This window comes from Eretmochelys imbricata, chromosome 6, assembly GCF_965152235.1.
Source record: "Eretmochelys imbricata isolate rEreImb1 chromosome 6, rEreImb1.hap1, whole genome shotgun sequence".
In the NCBI taxonomy this organism is placed as follows: Eukaryota; Metazoa; Chordata; order Testudines; family Cheloniidae; genus Eretmochelys; species Eretmochelys imbricata.
Window position 1 is genome coordinate 120,679,256 of NC_135577.1, and position 23,803 is coordinate 120,703,058.

Below are 23,803 nucleotides of genomic sequence, written 5' to 3' on the forward strand. Positions count from 1 at the left end.
AAAGACACAGACAGGAGAGGAGATCAAAACTATTTAACAATTTGAAAGGTCAAATGTTCAGCAGGCTTCCTGCATCAAGTTTGTACAGACAAAATGAGTAACTGCAAATGCAAAACTGCAGTTAGCTGTGCAATGAAAGGAGTTCTGTATGCAAATAGGTATTTGCATAAAGGGTTTTGTGGGCCCATCAGTTGCAATGATACTGAAAACTGTGTGTAGCTATGTGGCTGTCAAGAGTTCTCCCCTTCACTGGATTTATATTTTTCTGATGCCAAAACTGACAAATAAAATCTTTTCAGCAGTGATCACTATGATGACGCAACCATGCAGCAAAGAAAACTTTAAGACTCGCAGTTAAAGCTGACATTTTAGGCCTTAACCGGGTCTCACAAACACTAGTTCTGCATGTGATTTCAATGGACTTATTTATACAATAGTCAGTAAGATCAGAATCCTGCCCAATATTTGTCATTCATATTTTTATGAAAAAAAATGGCATAATTTAGGGACAGAAGACACTGAGATTTCACGCTAGTTTTGGATCTCCAGTTACTCCCAAAGCACTGCACTGTTGTAAAACAAGTGTAACACCAGAATCAAGCCCAAATGCTAGCCTTAATTTGTGACTTCCTACTTTTGACTGGTTTATGAGGCAATCTGAATAATATGACACTGATTATGTAATAAACTTGTCCCGCTGTAAGTTTAACAGACAATACTCACCGTTATTTGACTGTAAATATTGGCCTTAGCAACTGAAAGCACTGTCTTTTCATCCAAGCAAACAATTTTGGGTCTGGCTTTTACTGTAGGCTCCATACTCATAACTTCGTCATCACATTGCAAATCACTAGACAATATAAATCCTTCTGTATTTTTCTTTCTTTCTTCTACAATTACATTGCTGAGCGTAGAAAACAGGGACTGAACTTTGACCTATGCAAAATAACATTTGTCAACATTTGTAAAATTTCTATTTTAAATTAGGCAAATTATTTAAAATTGCATACAAATATGCAGAAAGTAGAGTTAGGAAACTATCTTTCGGTAATGCAGCACTTTCAGAAGAGAACAGCAATACTTTTGTTTGCACAAGCATTTACACATTACAGTATGTTATGAACAAAAAGTAATGAAGAGTCTATGGGCCATATCCTGTCACATATAGAATGCACACTGAAGACAACAGAAGTCTGCTTCTTCACCCAAACCCCCTAAGTCCAAGCACTGCAATAGCTCACTCTCCTATGAAGGAGAGTTAGATGTAGAACCATCGTAGCTCATCAGTACTGCAATTGTTTTGGCAGTGGACCACTCAAATGTGACAGAAAGGGGGGAAATCTCCCCTACGCCCCCCTCCAGGAGCTGAATATTTTACTTTTGCAGCACACCCTGCTTCTGCCAGGTAGCAGAGCTCAGGACCTGAACTGAGACCCCTGCATGATGAAAGCAAATTACATAGCCACATAACCACAAGGCCAGTCCACCGCTTAGCTTATAAAAAAATCATAAAAGCTTTTTTATTTAAGAAAAAACCTGTTCAGGATCCCAACCCAGTAGCAGAATATCTGTGCATGCTTCAAAACTACATACATCACACTTTAAACCAAACCACAAACTGATAATGAGTTGCTCTCTCATTCAGGACTCCATGAAGCAAGGTTTTAAACACTGTCAAATCTCATTCATTTTAGTGTCTCACTACCTCGATGGATGGTGCATTTCGTGAGAGAGGAGTTAATTTTCAATTGTGCTTCATTGCACTGCTAAGGCTTCATTTAAGTCTCTGTGCCTTCCCATCACATTTGATAATGTTACAAAATAAGAATCTGATGTAACTCTCATTGTAGTGTATGAAGTTTCCCATTGACTTCAATGGGAGTTTTATCAAGCCTTTAAACAGTTAGAGGGAACAGAACCCTGAACTTAGGTCCTGTCAGGTAATTTGAGTGAAGGAGGAGTAATTTCAACTAGTTGTTTTTCTCTTGATCTTTGAGATCTAAAGCTTACTGTCTAACATCCTACTAGGGAAAACAAAGTTCATACCAGTGTAGTGTACTCAAATTCAACGACGTATTCAGGCAAGACCAGTTCGTGATCAAACACAAACCACTCACACTGTCGATGGCGGCAGTCACAGTTTCTATGTTCCATGGAAGAATATGTTTCTACAGCAAAAGAAAAGGAATAAACACAAGCGGAAGGAATAAATACAAGACTGTTTCATGTTCACCGCAGGATGTAGTGAACAAACACTTCTCTCATTTAAGTTTTGAGTTGAATGCATCCGATGAAGTGAGCTGTAGCTCATGAAAGCTTATGCTCAAATAAATTTGTTAGTCTCTAAGTTGCCACAAGTACTCCTTTTCTTTTTGTGAATACAGACTAACACGGCTGCTACTCTGAAAACTGTCAAGGGAGATTTGTTTTCTTAGGATCTTAATTCTCTTTAGGTGCCCTAAAGCAGCATCTAAAAATCTTACTGCAGAACCGTATCATTTAGCTTTTTATTTTCCTATGGCAACCCTGTTCCTTGCGCTACACATCCTCAGAGGGTAGTAACGTGCCCTCTTACTCCTGCACAGCTGGCAGGTTCCAGTATGAGTGGGAGGCAGCCTCTCTGGGGCCATTACTCCCTCTCCTGCCAGTTGGAAGGGAGTGGGCAAGCAGGGGTAGGGATTGGACAAGAGACTTGGCTCCATTTCCCACCCACCCCCCTCCCAATACCCAATGGGCTAAATGAAATCTCCTGGTACAGATTATTTTCCATCTGGAGTGAGGGGGGAGCCAAGGAGAGAATCACAGCTTTTCTTTCATGGTGGACTATTGGAAAAGGGAACTTAGCATCGGTCCCCATGGCACAATCTGCTATACTGCACTGTTACCCAAAACTAGTCCATCATTTTATGGTGTAATCACCTAACAGATTGGTTTTCTCGTCTTCCTGCCCATGGAAGGACAGGTACAATCACAGTTCCTGCACTAAGGTAAACAAACGGATTGCTCTCTTCTAGTATTCCAATGACTGCAAATCCCCCCGACTGGACAGGGAAGAGGTGAAGCCATGGCCCTGTTCCCATTGTGCACTGTCCTGCAAAGTTGACTGGCCACATGGAGCAAGCAGGATCGACCACTCAAAGTTTGTTGCATTGTACATAGGTAATACATAGACTTAGTGCGGGTGATCATGACTCCCTCTAGAGACAATAAAGCATGCTTCTCAGCGTTAAAGGAATTCTCCTTCTGCTCAAGCAGAGATGGCTTGGGGGTTTTAATGATGAAGGTGTTTGATCTCCACTGAGGTATGTGTACGTGGCCCCAGTTATTACACATACACACACACACCCGCCCTGAACAATGCAAAGCTGGGAGAGGGATTGTGTACACCATACTATTTCTAGTATGGACTAGTGGCTGAAGAGCACAATTTGGTCTTTCATGCTTTCCTTTAAATTCTGTGTGAATTAAACTACCACAAGTAATCACTAAAACAGTGAGCATCTTTTATTATCCTCTTTAACATTAGTTCAAAACAACATGCACTTAGGCTGGGTCAAGACCGCATTCCGAGTTCCCACCAGGACCAAAATTCCACAACAGGCTCCTAGATGTGTGAAAGACAGTGTTTAGAATACAACACTGATACAACCTCCACTTTGTGCTAACAACAGTCTACAGATACATTACCATCATTGGCAGCAGATGTATCACTTAGTAAATGTTTCCGAGGCCTGAACACTGAATTAGCCCCTGGATAGTTGACTTGACTGATGGGATCTTTTTCACAAGCTGGAACACTATGTCCAAGAAAAACTTTTGCAATTATGAGTTTCCCTAGGGATGGAAAGAAAAGAAAATTTAATAATAATGCTACCAAATTTAGTATAAACACAGGGCAATAAAATGTTGGTTGTCAGTTCGATCCCATACTACAGGAGACTACATTCTGGCCTGGCAGATTAACGATCTAACAAGTACATTTTGGGAAGAAAGACTTCCGACAATTTTTTCCTAGAACAGTAGGATTTGGCTAAGATTTATAAGCAGTAAACTCAGATGTACAAAAATAAAAGAGGGTGGTGTCAAGGATCTGTCCCCATCAGAACACTCCCTTTGATGTTACTTCACACAAGTCCAGTCCTTCTAGCTGGAAAGGTCAGTGTCAGTTTAGCAGTGGCCAGCTCTCGGCCTTCTGGCTATTTCTCCCCTTTTCAGAGTCTCAGGTGAAACAAACAATCCAAAGTCAGCAAACAAAGCTAAACAAAAGGGCAAATTAAAAAAAACAAACAAACCTAAAGGCAGTTCTAAGCCAGGATATTGGCCTCCCTTTCTTCAGAGGGGCCCTGGATGGGCCACAGTCTATCCTAGAGGCCACTTGGGGTCTCCAGCACAAGTTATGGGACACAGTCTCTTCACCCTTTTAGCACAGGGGACCTGTGCTCCCTTTTTTGAGGGACCAGGTTCTGCTAGTTATCAGGCCTCTTCCTGGGAGCTGGGAACCTTAACAGACTGCTCCCTTCCTGGGCTGCCCACTGCTAAGTAGTGATGCCTCCTTTTAGATTTCTCCATTCCTGGCATGACTTGCCAGTGTGGCACAGTGATGCTTTTCTAGCACAAAGAAGCTTCTTAACCCATTCCATGCCGGTGAAGGGTTGATACATCCTGTCACTAGTGATGCCTGTTTCCTCAGAGTGCCCTGTCCTGGCTTCAAGTTAGTACAACCCCCTTGTGTCTCTCCTCACTCCCTATAACTCACCCTTCTTTTGAGCTGTTGAGTCTAGAAAGGTTAAGCTACATCTAATTAGCTTCCAGATAGGAGTGCCTCTCTTAGGTGCCTCTGAACCAGTCTAGGAGTTAGCTCCAGGCCATTATATAGCTTGGTGGGGTTTCCTAATAGAAAGGACACTGGGCCAGATTGCAGCAGGTCTTTAGGGTCCCTCCACAAAAAGACCTGTATACTCTGTCACAATCTACTGTAGTTACAAGATTTTCTTGTACTTACAAGACAAAACACTTTGAAGTGATTTATGAAATGAGCCTTACACCTATCAATGATGTTTTAAACCACCTTTCCAAGCTATTACATTACCATGTATGAATGGTTCCTCAAGATCATTGTTATTTTTACGTTCATCCTTCATTTGTTGCTGCAAAAATTCTATTCTGGGACATTCACATATACTTAAACTGTTAGACAGGAGAACAGCTTCTTCTCTTCTTGAAAGCTGCAAAGATTAAAGTAAGGTCTAAGTATGTTTATTTGACCAATGCCCCCTGTAAGAATTTCAAGACATATATCCTAAATCAGCAGCTTTACAATATGCAAATGAATTAAGGAAGAGGTGGAGAGTGGAAGAGGGAGGAGTAAAAAACAAGAAGGGCAGGCTCATTTACTTGTGATATCACAATCTAGTCAGGAGAAAAGAAAGTTAGATTGTAAACTCTTTGGAGCAGAGTATCAGAGGGGTAGCCATGTTAGTCTGTATCCACAAAAACAACAAAAGAGTCTGGTGGCACCTTAAAAACTAACCGATTTATTTGGGCATAAGCTTTCGTGGGTAAAAAACCCACTTCTTCAGATGCAAAGCTTATGCCCAAATAAATCGGTTAGTCTTTAAGGTGCCACCGGACTCCTTTTTCTTTGGAGCAGGAATCAGATTTTTCTATATCTTTGAACAGCACCTAGCACAATGGGAGGGGGCAGTCCTAACTGGGGCCTTTGAGCTCTACCACAATATAACAACAACAAAGAAGCAGAGAGAGAAATGGGAGAGACAGGTATTTCTGAAGATACAATCCCATCACTCAACAACAAGCTGTTCACAAAACAGAAAAACAGGGAGAGGTGGGCTATAAGTAGGGAAGACGAAATGAGGATGCTGCAGAAAAAGAAAGAGAGAAGGCTCTCCTATCCCATCTCTCTACATTTTGCTTTTCATGGGTCAGAATGAGACATTTCTTACCTGATAATTCAGTGTTAATAGCTTCTCTCCTCATTCATCACTAATGAGATAATGACCCCTATGTATGGAATTCAACAAGGCAGTCCAATGTTTTTGCTGGAGGCTCCAAGACAAAGCCCCACCTTCAGCTCAGGTTGCCAGAAGAGTTCTTCCACAGCTGTGGGAACACTCCAGCAACTGATTATTAGCATTAAGATAACAACTTGATATAATATGTTTTAAGACAGGTATATGTCTAAGTCTCCCTTTAGAAAAAGAATTCAGTTTGTATTCTGGTCATTTATCAGACTCCCAGGGTGGGCTGAATGAGAAGAGAATCTGCTAACAGAAACAAAATGATCAGGTAAGAATTTTTTTCTTTCCCTTACATGGGTTCTCTCCTCATTCACCAGCAGTTGGAAGTAGCAGACAGTGATTCACACAAGTTGGAGGTAGGGAGGGGTGAATAAACAGAGTTTTCATTATTCTTCTAGTAGAATAATAGGCAGGAATGTATGTAGGAACCAACCCACCTATAGCACCTTCCTATCAAGGATGACTTTGCAGAGGAATGGAAACTTATTTTGCAAATCTTCCTCACATGAGGCTCATACTCTTTCTTCCCAGTGCCCCTGTGGAATTCTGTGAATAGTTTCCCAGATGCCAAGCATGCCATATGGTGCAGGATTTTAACATCTTGCCTGCAGGAACTTTGAGGCCCTAATGCCTTCATGTTTTGGATAGAATGAAATAAACAGCATACAACTGGCAGGCGTATTCCATATGCCCAAGCTATAACTTTACAGCACTAGGAATGCCCATTTATGCCACAAACTTCCAAAGGACGGTCAAGTGTTCAAACAAAATGATAGGAGAACTACTTCCCCAGAAGAGTCCAATGTGCCTACTTACAGAACACTGCTAGGGCTGGGACTGGGACCCATGATTCTATTGCGCTTGGTTGTAGGACTCCAATAAATCAATCTGGAGAAACTCAAGTGCAGCTGAGATGGCCAGCACTTTGTAATTATTATTATATATTTGTATTACAGTAGCATCTAGAGGTCAGGGACCCAATGCAGTTGGCATGGTACAAAGAAGAAGTCCCTGCCCCAAAAAGCCTTCTGTTTCCTCTTGCACATGAAACAAATTTGACCAGATCAATGAGTGAAACTTCCTGGTTGAGTTTTATCTGGATAGCCTAAACTATATCAGAGACCAATGGAGAATCCATGCTGAACTACACTTTTCTTAGGATGCCTAGGCTGGTAACTGTAGGTGTTTCTGGTCTGAATGAAAGGGGTCCCTGCTTCAAGAGGTCTGGTCTTTTCTGTAGATGCAATGTGGGTTGCTTAGCTATCTAGCAAGTGCAAAATGCCTTCTGGGCCAGTGGAGGATTAGAAGAAGGACTTCAACTCTCCCTTTTCCTCTTTTCTATATTCTTTATGCGAACTCTCTTCCCACAACATTACTTCCATTTGACCTCGTTACTCCCTGATTTTAGAAGGGACATAAACACTCATGCCTCAATCATAAACCAACCTCTAACAGGGAAGACTTCCCCCATGAGACACAAAATTGCCTGCAATGTGGTTTCTTGCACCTTCTTCTGAAGTAGATGGTACTGACCACTGTCATACTGGATTTGATGGACCATTGATCTGATCCCACGTGGCCATGTTTGTGGGTTTTGGGTAAGGAGGTTGTTCAGACACACTACTGACAGAGCTGTCACGGTGAACTAAAAGGATGGGTGCGCTGAGATTTTGGAAATTTGTCTTCCAAATACGCTCCTCAACCTGAATGGCTTACTTCTTTAGTGAGTATGCAAGGGTCTAGAGTGCAAATTGGGTTGGCTTTCAGCATGTTGTTTGTACTGACCTGCCCACAAGGGGATATTTGGATGTGATCAGAGAAGGACACCTAATTTTGCATTGTAGCAGGTGTGTGGTTCCACATCCCCAGAATGAATTTCTTCAGGTGCATATTGAGAAACAACTTAGGGAATGAAGCCAATGCATGCCACCAGCAATCCTGTTCATTGGAGAAAATTGCTACGGTTAACCTCTATCAGGAAATGACTAGTGCAATGAAGTTTTGGGTCTTTGGAAATCTTTTCCATGAGGGTAAAAGTGTGGCCAGAGCCAGGCTCTTTTTTTTTTTTTTTAAACCACAAGTGAGCAATTTTCTGCATTGGATTCAAAAGCTCTTCCTGGCTATGAAGAACAGCTCCTCACCTGTAAGTTCGGATGCACAAGATCTGTTTAGAAAGACTGATGGCTATTCGTGGGTGTAACATCCTTATAGCCATCAAGTTAGAAGCCACTGCTCATCACAAATCACATCAAGGGTTAGACTAGGATAGAATGTGAGACATCTCACTCCAAGCAAGAATTATACCCAGAGATGATGACTTTTTACCACCAAGCAGGCTTTTCTTACTAAGCATGTGAAACACCTTTGGTCTGAATAGCTATAGCTGAGGCTTTGAAGTCTCCATGCTACCAAATACCTAATCTGGGGGGGAGGGGGGAGGAGGAAGATAGATAAGTCGCTGCTGCACAAAAACAAATAAAAATTAAATTACAAAACAATCTGGTTTGGAGAAACTAAACTAACTTGTTACACTACTGGAGGCAGAAAATTTGGGAGCCTGAGCTGAAGGGCGAGACTTAGTCCTGAAGCTTCCACCAACAGTGCTGGACTGCCTCCCAACTGAGTATTCGCGATGAACGAGGACAGAAGCTGTACAATCGAAAAGGAGGGAGAGAAGAAGAAACAGGGAAGGCATGAAACGGGAGTTAAAAAGAAGTAGCAAAGCACCGATCATTCCTGTGCCAGGAAGGGAAAAAGCAAAGAAGAAAGTGGAGACAACAAGGAGGAAGGACAAGAATAAACGCAGAAAACGAGGGGAAAGATGAGTGGGACAAAGGGCTAAGAAGAGACGAAAGAAGAGGGGAAGGTACAGCAGCAACAATTAGGTCTTTCTGAGCTGGGCTACCAACTACTAAGGGTAAGTCTTCACGACCTGCCGAATTGGCAGGCAGCAATCAATCCAGTGCGGATCCATTTATTGCATCTAGTCTAGATGCAACAAATCGACCCCTGAGCACTCTCTGGTCGACTCCTGTACTCCAGCGCCATGAGAGGCGCAAGCAGAGTCTATGGGGGAGCGGCAGCAGTTGATTCACTGTGGTGGAGACACCACTATAAATCAATCTCAGTACGTCAACTTCAGCTGTGTTATTCACGTAGCTGAAGCTGCATAACTTAGATTGATTCCCCGCCCCCACACACACACAATGTAGACCAGGGCTAAGTAATAAACATTCTTCTATGCAGATTTTATCTCACCTTGTGCTCTTCTATTGCCTGGAACCCATCCTCAAGCACTTGTAACAGTTGCTTTTTCTTAACTGGCAAGTCTGGGTCAAATACATAAAAGAGACATTCCAGCATCTTCCTGTAGTTTCTTAACAAAAATAAGAAGCAGGAAAATATTTCAGTGCTTCTGTTGCAAAAATAATATGCAGCCTAAGTGGAGCACGTTCATTTTACAATGTTCACTAAGAATTAGCTGGATTGCAATTAAGGTGACTTCCACTTATTTTAAGAACTACAAATAACATTGATATTCAGTGTGCAATATCTGGTGAACATTAAAGATAAAATGCATGATAAAACAAGTGTTTTCATCCTTTTACGCATAAGGGTGGTCTCCATTTCCGGTGCCCCCTCAAAAAAATTTTTTTTTTTTTTTGCATTTCAAATATCAAGTTCTTACTTCCTTCTCTTTGCTGGAGGTCCTTGGCAAGATTACTGTAAGTAGCTGGGAAGGAGAGTGGATAATGGAATCCATGTGAACAAAACATCTCAAAAAACCACTGTGTCCATAAGAGAAATAACCGTTCTTTCCTCTTTGAGTGATAGTCCACGTGGGCTCCACTTCTGGTGACTGGCAATCAGTGACCTCACAATCAGGATCATGACTGTAGGACAGCTTTGCCAGAATGGGCATCCTGAGGCCTCAACTAAGGAATAGTGGTGGGTGAAATCAAGGACTGATCCCTAGATAGCTGCCCTGCAAATTTCTGAAACTGATATGCTTTTCATACCATAAACATAAAAGTGCCTGAGTCCTGGTGGAGTGGGCTCTAACCTGCCTGGGTGGATCTAATCTAGCTAACTCATAGCATGATCTAATACAATTAGACATCCATGTAGACAGTCTCTGGGTATGCATTGCCTGACCTTTTACCCTATCAGCAACTGCTACAAAGATTCTTGGGGAACTCCTGAAGGGTTTTGTTGTGTCAAGGCAATATGAAAGAGCATTAACCACATCAAGGGCATGCAACTTTGCTTCCCTTCGTTGGGGTGAGGCTTGGGAAAGAAAACTGGTTGGTGATTCATGTGATTCAGATGACCATCTGAAATAATCTTCAGTAAAAACTGTGGGTGAGACCTAAGGATCACTGTGTCTTTATGTAACAGCGTGTAAGATGTACCAGCTATGAGGGCCTGAATCTCTCTTAACCATCACACTGATGTCATAGCAATTAAAAAAAACACATTTTAAAAGATGGATGATACAGAGAGAAAGATTTTAGGGGCTGAAAAGGAGGTCCCATTAACCCCGCTAAGACTATATAAAGGTCACAGGAAAGAGGGAGCACTCAAACTGGAGGAAGCACATGAATAAAGGGCATGAGGAACTTATCAACTGCAGGGTGGGAAAATATGGTATGACTCTGGACAGGAAGATGGTGACCTGATATAGATACTAAATGTATTCTTATGAAGCTGATGTATGGTTCTGAATGCTTAGGGATAGCAGATAGTCCAGAACAGCAGGAATTGAGTCTTCTAAAGGAGACAGGTGGCAATCTCCCATTTTCCTACATAAGTCAGTCTAGAGGAATCCTTTCTGCTGTGCACCAGTGTATTCTGGACGTCAGCTGTTCAGCTCCTGTTGATGGTAGTTAACCAGCCAGCTTCCATGCTGTTAGAAGCAACAATGCTGGGTCCAGGGTAGGATCTGACCTTCATTCTGAGAGATCACATTGGGTAAGTCAGGTAATACCGTTGGGGGCTGAGCCGACAAGAGTCTGAGGAGATCTATGCCTCCTTTTTCTAAGTCCCAGGAGGGTGAGCTACACCGGTACTCAATCTGTGAACCATGTTCCTTCCTATCCCTTTCAGATGACTGGATGGAGGAGGACTTAGCAACTCTACCAGTCTCAGCAAACAGAAGTTTCTCTGAAGAGGGAGCCCGGGAACTTGGAGCTGAGCCACAGCTCATAAGCACACTGATGGGGGAAGCCTGCTGAGGCCCAGTAGGCCCTTTTTCTCCGACTCGGAGGATCCTGTTGAGCACTCCAGGAGAAAAATTTAAGATGGACCTCTCTCAGTTTCAGAATTCTCTTGGCGAAGGAGCCACAGAATGAGCATCTATCAGGCATATTCTCCTCTCCAAAACAAAAAAGGCACTTAAAACACCCATCATTAAGTGGAATAGTCATATCACAGGAGGCAAGTTTTGAACTCCATGAACTTCATTTCAGTCCCAATGGCTAAACCTCGATACCAGGAAGCTCCCTAACACTAATAAAAGGTTTTTGCTCTTTCATATATATATATATATATATATATATAGTCAGACATAAAAAGAGACAAAAACACATTATACAAGGTCACTATCTAACTCATTTACACACACACACAAAACATCAGTAAAGTCATACACTGTACAGAGAAGAGGGCACTGCATGAGTTCCATCTTCCAGCCATGGGTTGCAAGAACAAACTGAAGTATGGGTGGGCACAAAGTCATCCAGGCTGCAGGCACTGCCCCAATGGATACTTGTTGGCTAAAATAATCCTAACTTGCATGCATGTGCGCCAGAAGTGGAATGCATATGGACAATCACTAGAGGAAGAATCACTGTTAAATTTTTAAAGCTTCAGCATCTGATCCTGCTATCACACCACACACAGAACCCGCAGTGAACTCATTTGTCAGTTATATTATCCACCCTGCAGGGAACTTCCGTATAAACCAATCTTTAGTTTCTATAATAGCCAAACCTTTCTAAAGTAAAGGCTGAAATCCACATATAAGAAATTTGGACACACCAGCACTGGAGAATACAAATCAACTGGGTGAATATCTGCAGGTATCTGCATGTACACTACTGAGATGTGTGTTCAATACAGAGGCATACATGCATGTATTTTTTTTTCCTCTTTTTGCACTATATCTCTGCCTTTCCTTTTAAAAAAAAATCTGGCCATTCACATCTATATTTAAACTGAATTCACAGCCTTACGCTGGTTTATGTGTTGCTTTGTAAAATATATCTGTCACTTAAAATCACTAAGTTCATATTGCTTCACATGTAACTGCTTCACTAAATTGTCCTTAAAAATAATCTACTCACTCTGTTTCACTTAAAACTTCTTTATCCAAAAACATTTGAAACTTCTCTTCAAATATCATCCTCAGGATACGGTTGTGCACTCGAATGATACGATTTATTTTCAGTCCTGTGATACTATATGCTTTGAAGTCCCAGGCACAAAATCGTGACAGAATTAAATCATAGCAGGAATTAAACCTGTGTCCAGGAATGAACCATGGAGAGCAATGAATTAATAACGTTTTCTTCATTTTTTTTAAACTTTTTTTTTTTTTTGCAACCAGAACCTGGTTTTTCTTCAGTTTTCAAATGATATTTTGGGGTAGTTTCTTTTTCTTTTATACTTTTAGAAAATCTCTCTTTTCAACTAGAGATGGATGACCTTGTGTTACCTCATTTTGAACATTACAGATTACATTTGGCAGCAAATACTAATGTTAATGAGTTTGTGATCCACCACGTTTCTCTCCTGCCTCTAGGATTCCACGTTGCATCGCAGATTCCATAAAGTCCTCCACACATGCTTGTGGCCACAGCTTTAGGCTTCTTGTCTGGAACACTGCCACATCCTGTTTGCCTCATGCAAGTCAGTAATTCTAGTGGAGTCAATGGGATTACTTGCATAAAGTGAGCACGGTGAACGTGGACCTATATTACTACACCGAAACATTAAAAGAGGAACAACGATCCAGCAGTAAGGGCACTAGCCTAGGACCCAGGAGATCTGGGACCACTTCCCTACTCTCCTACAGCCTTCCAAGGCAATCACTGAGGCTCAGTTCTCCACCAACAAAATGGAATAATTGCACTTCCATGCCTCACTGGGGCATTGTGAAGATAAATACATTAAAGACTGTGAAGTGCTCAGATACTACAGTAATGGGGCCATATCAACAGCTTCGACAGACAGCTAAAATACAGTTCTTAAAATAAGTCTATTATGGAAATGTAGCGGTTTCCCAAAAGCTGAGAAAACCAAACTGAAAACCAAATACTCTTTTCAATAATCAGAGGACAATTTTCTAGAAAAAGACAAACAACAAATGCAGATCGACTTGCAATGAATAAAAACACTGCTCTTTCTCTAAAGGACAGCTCACCTTAAGTGATCACTTTGGTTACAGTATGTATGGTAACACCCATTGTTTCATGTTCTCTATGTATATAAATCTCCCCACTGTGTTTTCCACTGAATGCATCCGATGAAGTGAGCTGTAGCTCACGAAAGCTTATGCTCAAATAAATTTGTTAGTCTCTAAGGTGCCACAAGTACTCCTTTTCTTTTTGTGAATACAGACTAACACGGCTGCTACTCTGAAACCTGTGCTAAGACCCTGATTCAAACATTGGATTCATTTAGCATTTCTCCTTGTCAATATTAAAAATCCTTGGCTTGAAAAAGCAGCTTTAAAATAAAATTAATTAAATAAAATGACAATACTAACAAAGAACGCTGTTTATAAGGAAAGTACAGAGAGAACCTCTGAGCACATCGCACCCGGCAGCACTTTAGCAGACATGTCTGAACATAAGAGAAAGGCACAGCTGAGGTGGACAAGCTTGGAATACTCAAGCAGAAAACTGTCCTTGAAATAATGCCAACCTAAATTTGAGTCTCCCCTCAACAAAGTGTCAAGGTTATTTATACTGAGATCATGTAAACAACCTTTAATGCTTCTTTACAACAAGTAGTAAAGCTATCCAGGAGCTCGCTGTCACTGCTGCCACAGTAGTTAAAATAGCTATTAGTCATTTCAGATTTCCATATTCCTCTTTTATCTACCATCTTATTTTATAAAGAATTTCCTGGATGTGAAAAAATATAAAAAAAGATAGCAAATAATTAGTCTACAGAGGAATCAAAGTCTTGATAATATATACTATACAAATAATGGAATATTTATCTTCTACTGTGCCTAAGTATTACTATGGACCCAACACAGCTCCATTGAAATGAATGGCAAAACTTCAATTGACTTCAATGAGGCCCCAAACCTCTGGTGTTGCATTTGGTCCAAAGAACTTACCTAAAAGTTAATGGAATCCTTAGACATTTTATGCCTTTACATCAGGCATCAATGGAGTGAATGTTAATTAAAATAACTATTGAACAAATTACAAAAACAGTCACATTTCAGTTTTAGATATACTAAGAAGACCCCAACCCCCACAATAAAAGATCTATTTTTTTCCAAAATATTTGTGTACTTTTTGATAGTCATGATTATAGCTACTGGAACATTTTATTAAATAAAGGACTAATTTATTTTTTTTTGAATTACTGAATTTCTTTTGAAGAATGTTTTATAGAACAAACGTCTTCTTTCGTTTTGAGCGCTCTCTGCATTTTAAAGAAAAACACTGGTACCAGAGCGAGAGAGTATTTTTGTATTTTTATGAGAGGGTGGCGTGGCCCAGTGGACAGAACAGTATGGGGTCTATTCCCAGCTTTGCCACTGGTCTGCTGGATGACCTTGAACAATCACTACCTCTCTCTGTGGCTTGGTTTCCCCATCGGTAAAATGGTGAATAATTATATTTACCTCTTTTGTAAAGTGCTTTGAGCTCTACTGATGGTTTATTATAGCTTATATACCACAATAAATAGATGATAAAATTGTATACTTCAGGACATAAGGCAATAAATAACTTGAGGGTTAGGAAGTAAATTCTTCCACAAGCCCATTATTCTATAAGTCTATATTAGAGTTTCTTGCACCTTTCCCTAAAGGTGAGCAGGGTGACTATGCATTCCCTGCATGCAGCACTGATGGGCTCTGTGTTAGTTTCATATAGGGCAGGGTAGAGAGATATGGAAATGGGCAGATCCAAAGGTCACAAACTTCTATGAGTCCAGATAGTTCACTGCTCTTGCTCAATCCGTGAATAGCATTTATAGAAGGGCTGCATGCCCACTCCACGCTCTGCCCATGGGTTAGATACTGATTCCATTTCTCTCTAAGCTCCTATGTAGTTCTCCCGTACAAAGCCGGGGTCATGAATTTAACCACCAGGACTAAGTTTATCCATATCATAAGCACGTAGTACTCCCAGCAAATGTCAATGAGAGTCATGCCTACTTAGGCCAAGGTCAGATTTAGCCCTACACATGTTTCTGAAGAAAACAGTTCCTTCAGAGAATTTCAGGTCACAATGTATTAACTGGTGTTTTGTTTTGTTTTTTTTGGGTGGGGGGGGCGGCAGGGGAGGTTTGTTAAAATTCACTAACTCTGAATGGTAAGAACAGAAAATTTATCAATAATTTCCCTTCTGCTAGCAGAATCTCCCACATCCTTGACGTCTCAGCTACTCTCCTCTCTCTGCAGCTCAAAGTTTAGAAGCCATGTGAACTGGCCAGGCCCCTCAGCTCCTGCTTGCTTCCAGAGGAGTTATTCCCAAGATGTTAAAAATGGGTAACTTCAGCACATAGTACTGGGGTTCTTATTCCCTCTCGGTTGTTCACATATGTGACTGTGGTTGTGTTGTCTGACTAAATCAGCAAGCGGTTCCTCTCTAGGCTGGACAGAAACCTTCATAGCACCAGCTTGACTGCTCTTAGTTCTAGGAGGTTTATGCTATGGGTCTCTCCTCCAAGTTCCAGAAGCCTTGAGCTGTTTGGGACCCTAGATATGTTTCCCAGCTCTTTAGATTGAGGTCAGTTATGGGGATCAGGGGATCTGGAAGGCATAAGCAATGCCCTGAGCTGGTCACCACTTTAAGCAGTTGATCACCTGTGCCAGGATCCTCATTTGATCTTTCATGTACTCAGGGGTGTAGTCCCATACCATTAAGATGAAGCCCTTGAAGGCGCACGATGAGTGACTGTGTCCATGGGGCAATCCGTATGTACAATACTAGGAGGCCTAGCAGTTGAAGGCTCACTGCGATCGTGGGCCTCTTGCAGTTCCAAAACAATGCAAGGAGGTCTTGAACCTTCTGGAACCTCTCGAGAGATGGATATATCCTTGCTATCAAGGTGTCTATGTCTGCTCCTAAGTAAGTTATTTGGGTGGATGGAATCAAGGTGTTTTTCTGGATGTTAATAATAAAACCATGCATCTGCAGGAGAGTCAAAGTCAGAAACATAGTTGTTTGTGCCATTACAGGGGATGGAGCTCTGATAAAAATGTCTTCCAGGAAGGGGTATAGATAGCTCTCCCATGTTCTGAGTCTGGCTATGATTATCACCAAATCTTTGTAAAGACCTGGGGATTGAGGGTAAGCATAGTAGGAGTGCCTGATATTGATAATGCTTTCTGCTGTAGGCAATTAGGAACCTGCAATGGCATGTTCTGATCAGGATATGTAGGTATGCATCTGTGAGATCCACAGAAGACAGAAAATCCCTCTGGGACAGGGATGACACTATAGAAGTCAGGGTCTTCAGCCAGAACTTCATTTTCTTCATCCATTTGTTGAGCCTTCTGAGATCTAGAATGGCTCGGATTCCCCCTGCATGCTCCTAAAGCAGGGGTTCTCAAACTTCATTGCACCTTGACCCTCTTCTGACAATAAAAATTACTATATGACCCCAGTTGGGTGGACCAAAGACAAAGCCCAAGGTCTTCTCCCCCAGGCAGGGGGGCCTGTAACCTGATCCCCACCACTCAGGGCTGAAGCCCTTAGGCTTCCGCTTCATCCCCAGCAAGTCTAATGCCAGTTCTGGCAACCCCATTAAAACAGGGTCCCGACCCACAGTTTGAGAACCGCTGTTCTAAATGATAGAGAAGATGGAGCAGAACCCTGAGAATCTTTCTTGTGAGGGAATGCTCTATATCACTCCCATACCCAGGAGGTGAGAAATCTTGTTCTAGCTTAGACTGTGCTTTACGGGGTCATTTGAAATGGGGGACTGGATGAAAAACGGATGGGGTGGAGCCCGTAACTCAAGGGAATATCCCTCACTCACTAGTCCATGAGCAAAGCAACACATTCCTCCAGGAACTGGGAAATCCTGCCCCCAAGCTTCCATTCTGGGGGGGAGACCTAGGTGGTCTTTGTCATAGAGAGGCTTTGGGAGCAGCAGGATTCTCCTGGGGCTTTCTTTCCAAGCCATGGTTCCACAGCTTTCATCTGGGGAGCCTGCTGTCTCTTTGCTGGTATTTCTGTAAGGATGAGGTCCGAAAGGAATGCCTTTGTGCGAAGGCCAGTCTGTACTCTTTCTCAAAGGCATGATGCGGCATCAGAAGGGACTGTTAGATTTTGAAGCATTGTCTACTAGCTTGTTCAGATGTGAAGGAGGGAGCTATGAAAGCTGCCGCCTTCCACAGGCAGCCACAGAGGCAGAGAAACTGGAAGCAAGCAGGAGCACAGTGGGTATAGCCAAACCACGTCATTTCAAAACTCTGATCTGCCTCTATGAGCTGCAGAGAGAAGAGATCAGCCCAATTATCAAGAATTGTGGGTGGCATTGGGCCGCAGAAACAGGGTTTAAAATGTAATGTCTAAAATAACTTTACCAAGAATCACTTGGTGAACCTTCTTCAAAGCGAGTGTTGCCCACTGTTTCCAATTCAGTCACCAAGAACTGCACTACTAAGCTATTGCTTTTCTTCTTTTTTTTAACTTCCATCTGGTAAATTTTCTCAATTCTGCAACAGAAACAACATGGTAAATTTTGGTGGGAATATAATAAATGCTAAGGACAGACACAAAATTCATCTTGCTTTTTTATAGCAAATTCAGAAAAAAATAGGGATTGAGATGGCTTTTTATGGACTTATTCTGTTCTACATATAAGAACTTGGAGCCACATTCTTTAGTTTTCTTTCCACTTATTTTTCTTAAAAATTATAAGTGAATTGGATGTTTGTGAATGGTGCTGGCTTTACCGCACTGGAGGGTGAGGACCTGCAGTGATCAACAAGACAGCTACAGCATAGGCATCTTCAGGTAAGCTTCCCTCACTCCACCCCCAACATTAATTTGAGGGATCATCTGTAGGAGTAAAAGAGAGGTTTAGTTTCTCTGAAGTACTGAAAATGATGCTAGTCTGAAGTGCCGCCGCAAAAGGAGCACTGGTAGCTCCAGGGGTGACTTAAGGCACAGGCTTGATATAGGTGGCTACTCAGGACATTTCAGGTTGCAATATATTCAACCCCTCCCCACTCCCAACTCCTTCAGTTGTTTCATTACTGAACTGACACAGTAGAAGTGTGCATGCTTCTTCCCCCTCCTCATTGACAGGCATCCAGGACTCTCCCTCTGGAAACCACCTCCTGCTCACCAGTTAAAAAATCTGGCATGATCTGGTTCTCTTTTAGGTCTGACGCACCACAGAATTTTTTGCCACTTTTCATTGTACCCTGGGATGGTGTAAGAGCCCAAGACACCAAAGCACATAAAGCAAGCGCTGGCTAAACTGAAGGATCAATGATAGATCTAAGGACCATTGTCTTGTAAAACACCATAGAATATAATAAAATGCTTTCTACTATTGTTAAGCTAGCAATCCAAATTCTCTTTCGGTAACAAACATTCCTTTCTAAATAGTTACGAGGTATCAGATTTCAAAAACCAGTTAACTCTCATTTTTTATTTTCCCACTTGAAATCTAATATGATTTTAGTACCAACTATCTGAAGAATCCCTAGAACTAAAAATTCAATGCTTTATTAGCATCCAATGGTAATGAGACTGGCATGAATTTTTAAAATTTGACGAATACCTCCGGACTTGCCAGGGCATTTTGCTGGATCAATGTTTTCAAGACCTGTAAACTTTTCCATTCACTAGTCCTACATGGCTAAGAAATTTTGGTTCTAGACATTTTTGTTCAATCCTTGTCCTATCTTTGAGACTGCTAATAATTTTTTTAAATAAGGACACCTGTCTACTAGGAAGTAGATTGAATCCAGCAACTCTCAGTTCACATATGGTAGTTAACAGCCATTTTAATGACTTTTATTATTTACTTTATTTCTATTAGATGTTCTTGGGACTTGTGGCACATGAGGCAATGTGTCCAGTGACACATTTCTTGCTCCATTGTAGTCTGTTTCCATGACAGCGGCATCTCTCTCAATGGTTTTTTTATGTCACCTGTTGTCATCCTCTTTTTCATCTTCTGCCAAGTAGTGTCCAGTCAAGGGTTGGTCTAGAAACACCCTTTTTTGACATCCGTATATGTCCAAACCACTTCACCTTCTTTCTTGAATCACAGTCTCTGCAGTCTGTTGGTCAGTTCTTTGTATATCAGCAGCATTGGTTACTTTATCGCACAAGTGAACACCAAGTATTTTCAGCAAGCCAAGAAGGCTGAATGCATTAAATTTCCTGCTGTGAGCTTCTAGCATTTGCCAAAATTCAGTATCACATGTAAAGTCAAGAGCTTGAATTTTTCTTTTACTCCACTTAAGTCCTGTATCTTCCTTTGATGTTGCTTTTTGCATCACCTAATCCATCACAACGCCGAAAAGATGATGAAACTCTGCTGCACGCCAGTAATATCAACCTAATCAGTCTCTCCATTTTCTGTCCTTATGCAGTAGTTTGAACTTTCACATGGCATCTCGACCAGTGACATTACCTTTCTAGGAAGCCCATATCGTTGCAAGATCTTCAATAGTGACTCCATGAATGCAGGTGAAAGTTTTGGTGAAATCTATGAAGTTCAAGACTAATTGTCTGTGGGCAACCCTTTCTCAATCAATCATCTCAGGATAAAGATGTGATCTACACTTCTTTTTTTTTTAATCTAAAGCCTGCTTGCTTATTATTTCAGTACTTCATCTATGCCCAGGTTAATTCTGTTCAACTTTTCTGTGTTCTAAAGTAGTTTTTTCCTCGCCAGTTATCACACACCCTTAAGTTGCCTTTCTTTGATATTTTATAAAATACATCTTTCTTCCAGTCCTCTGGACAGAACTCTTTCTCCCAAACTATATTAACAGTATTCCAAAAGTCATTAATTTTATCAGTTTGGACCTCAGCTGAAATAAATGTAACACAGGCTACAAATCCTATTATCAGTCCCTTCAATTACCAAGCCCCATTACAATGAATTGGAATGTATACATATTTCACATTGCTGCTTTTATACAATTCACTAAACATACTCATCTAGTTTTCTGTTCCAGAATGTTATCCTTTCCCTCAGTGCATCTAATTTCAGAAGGAACTTCCTCTCAAGACTTGACTCCTCACTGGCTTCATCCGTGTTCTCACCATCTTCAATTGATTTTTCAATTTCCAGCCTTTTACTCTTAATAGATTTGTTATTCTGGATTTTGCCTGATGTCTGCAGCTCTGTCAGTTCATGTTCCAGCTGTTAAAAAGAATGCATCAGGATTCAAAGGCAATAGGTGAAGTTTTGGTAGAAAATTACAGTATTTCTTTTTCCACAGAAGATAAGTCTTCTAACTATACACTATAAAGTGACCATGAAAATATTTACCAGAAAACTAATTTAATAAAACAATAATTTTCTTGATTTTTTCCTGACAATAGAATCTTCTTGTTTATTTAGTTAAATAATTCTGCAATTTGTAACAAGTTACTTAAAAACTTGACAAACTTGGAACAAATAAAAACATGTACTGAACACGGCTTCAGTTATGATATATCCTGCAAAGTGGAAACTCCCACTCTTTTAGAACTAAATACATTTTTATGGCTTGTAGTAGCTTATATTATGATCAAGAATATGAAATAATGATTTCCTGATAGCCTACTGTGTTTAAATTTGAATTTCCTTTTCCTTTTGCTTCCTGGATATCTTCAGCTGTCATGGACCTTTATCCCCTTATATTGTCATGGCTATGAGGTTTTTATATGAATTTGATACTCATGAATATGAGAGACTATCAGCACAACCTAAAGTTCGGCATGGTGAGGGCAGGCACTGTATAAGTTTCCTCACTTAGGGCTTGAAACTGCAGTGCACAGAGGAAGGTGCAGAAGGGATATGCTCAGCAGGGATACAGACAACAACTGCATGTTATACTAAAAGATAAACCATGCTCTGAACTTTGAGCTAGCATCTGCATCCACAAGCTCTTTGTCATGGGTGCTCAGCACCGACAAGTGCGTGGGTTAAAGAAATGAGGACAGGTTTACTCTGGAGCAAAGGGGCCAACCTCAGCTCTACAGCATAGTAATGAGGTGCTCAGTAGCCATCACCTTAGGGGGAAAAGCCAGTACTTCAGCAGAAGTGAAGCCAGGGTTACACTGCTCCCTTACTGACCAAGATGACAAATAGCTCAGCTCTGACCTGAACAGACTCACTGACTTTTCTAATGCACCCAGGGTGAAATCTTGGCCTTGTTCATTTCAAGGAGGCCAGGCTCTCATCCCCCTCACTACCCGCATCCAGGATTGAACCCTTCGCACTACAGTGCTGACATACAACTCCCTTGCTATTGCAATTTAGGATTTCTTTTGAGCAGCACCGTAACTGAGATTTAGGTAAATTCATTTTAAGTAGAATTGCCAGGTGTCTGGTTTTCGAACAGAACGCCTGGTCGAAAAGGGACCCTGGCGGCTCCGGTCGGTGACACAGCAGGGCTAAGGCAGCCTCCCTGCTACCGTGCCTCTGTGCAGCCCCCGGAAGTAGCGGCATGTCCCCACTCCATCTCCTAGGCATAGGGGCAGCCAAGGGGCTCCACGCGCTGCTCCCACCCCAAGTGCTGGCTCCTCAGTTCCCATTGGCCAGGAACCACAGCCAATGGGAGCTGCGGGGGCAGCAGCTGTGGATGGGGCAGCATGCAGAGCTGCCTGGCCATACCTCTGTGTAGGAGCCGGAAGGGGTACATGCCGCTGCTTCTCGGAGCTGCCTGAGGTAAGCACTGCCTGGTACCTGCACCCCTCACCCTCTCCCATGCCCCAACCCCCTTCCGCCACCCTGTTCCCCCCCACACACCCAAATTCCCTCCCAAAGGCCACACCCCCTCCCGCACCCCAACCCCCTGCCCCAGCCCGGAGCACCCTCCTGCACCCAAAACCCCTCAGCGCCAGCCCCACCCCAGAGCCAACACCCCCAGCCAGAGCCTCACTCCTCCACCACAACCTTCTGTCCCAGCCCAGAGCCTCCTCCCACACTCCAAACCCCTCAGTCCCAGCCCAGAGCCCCCTCCTGTACCCAAAATCCCTCATCTCCGGCCCCATACTGGAGCCTCACCCCCCCCAGCTGGAGCCTCACCCCCCCCCCCCCACTTCCCAACCCCCTGCCTCAGCATGGACCCCCCTCCTGCACCCCAAAACCCTAATTTCTGGCTCCACACTGGAACCTGCACACCCAGCCCAGAGCCCATACCCCCTCCCACACCCCAACCCCGTGCATCAGCCAGTAGCCCCCTCCGATACTTTGAACACCCTGGCTCCACCCCGCAGCCCAGAACTCCTCCTGCAGCCCAAATCCCTCATCCCTGCCCCCACACCAGAGCCTGCACCACCAACCAGAGCCCTCACCCCCTTCCACTTCCCTCCCCACTGCCTCAGCCCAAAGCCCCTTCCTGCACCCTGAACTCCTCATTGCTGGCTCCACCCCAGAGTCCGCACCCCTAGCCGAACCCTCACCCTTTCCCAAATCCCAACTCCCTGAGCCAGCCCAGTGAAAATGAGCAAGTGAGTGAGAGTGGGGGAGAGCGAGCGACAGAAGAAGGGGGGGACGGAGTGAGTGGGGGCAGGGCCTCGGAGAAGGGCGGGGCCACAGAGGGGGGTGGGGAAAGGGCGTTCAATTTTGTGCGAGTAGAAAGTTGGCAACCCTCAGTGAAATTCACACCTGTATTGCAGGATGGCAAATGTGTCACTTAAGTAAAACTGAGGCCTCAACAGGGTTTGAGTAAGAGGTAATTACTTCACAGGCTTTGTGCTGGCCCTCTGTAGTGCAGAAAATGGTAGAAAAATAAAGGGTCCATAAATCCTCTAGAAATGAAAATATTTTACCCTTCATTTCTAGTATTAATTTACCAAGCATTTCAGGCTTAAATTGTACAATGATTTCATCTTGAGTTGGGAGTAGGGAAGTGGCCAGACTCTAGAACTGAAATATCCCCCCTCTCTTTCTGGAAGGGGGAAAAACACTAACAGCGACATGGCCATAGGGCCAAGCCAGGAAGAGGACCCTGCAGTACTTGGATTGAGGTGGGTCTGCCGGGGGTGATGACGATAGGCGAGGCATCAACTTGCGGCACAAGTAATTTATTTTAAACAGAGCTTAGGCATTTGAATAAACGCTGGGTTGTCGTTTTTCGTTTGTTTTTTTCTTTTTAAGGTAAGTTTTCCATTGACTTCAATCAGTTGATCAGCCCCTAAGAACTTTGGGCTATATTCTGCACTCAGTTACATTGTCCAACCCAAATGGGTATATCTGAAGGCATGATTTAGCCAAATAAGCCTATAAAAGAATTTCTTCATCCAAACTCATATCTCCTCCCATGATAGACATTAAAATTTCTGTCAAAGGATACATTGTTTTCTTGATATTTTCGACTATTTAAACTT

The 23,803-nt window shown here is 42.5% G+C and overlaps 1 protein-coding gene across 1 annotated transcript in view; it reads right to left on the reverse strand.

The window, feature by feature from the left end:
• LRRC9 (leucine rich repeat containing 9) overlaps positions 1–23,803 on the reverse strand; it is an 81,808-nt gene that overhangs the window by 43,943 nt on the left and 14,062 nt on the right. The window contains exons 10-17 of the mRNA XM_077820586.1: positions 20,419–20,627; positions 17,821–17,952; positions 12,383–12,559; positions 9,297–9,414; positions 5,090–5,225; positions 3,688–3,834; positions 2,047–2,168; positions 724–936 (exon numbers count right to left, since the gene is read on the reverse strand). Of these exons, the coding sequence (XP_077676712.1) occupies positions 724–936; positions 2,047–2,168; positions 3,688–3,834; positions 5,090–5,225; positions 9,297–9,414; positions 12,383–12,559; positions 17,821–17,952; positions 20,419–20,627 (1,254 nt within the window). The remainder of the gene's footprint in view (positions 1–723; positions 937–2,046; positions 2,169–3,687; positions 3,835–5,089; positions 5,226–9,296; positions 9,415–12,382; positions 12,560–17,820; positions 17,953–20,418; positions 20,628–23,803) is intronic.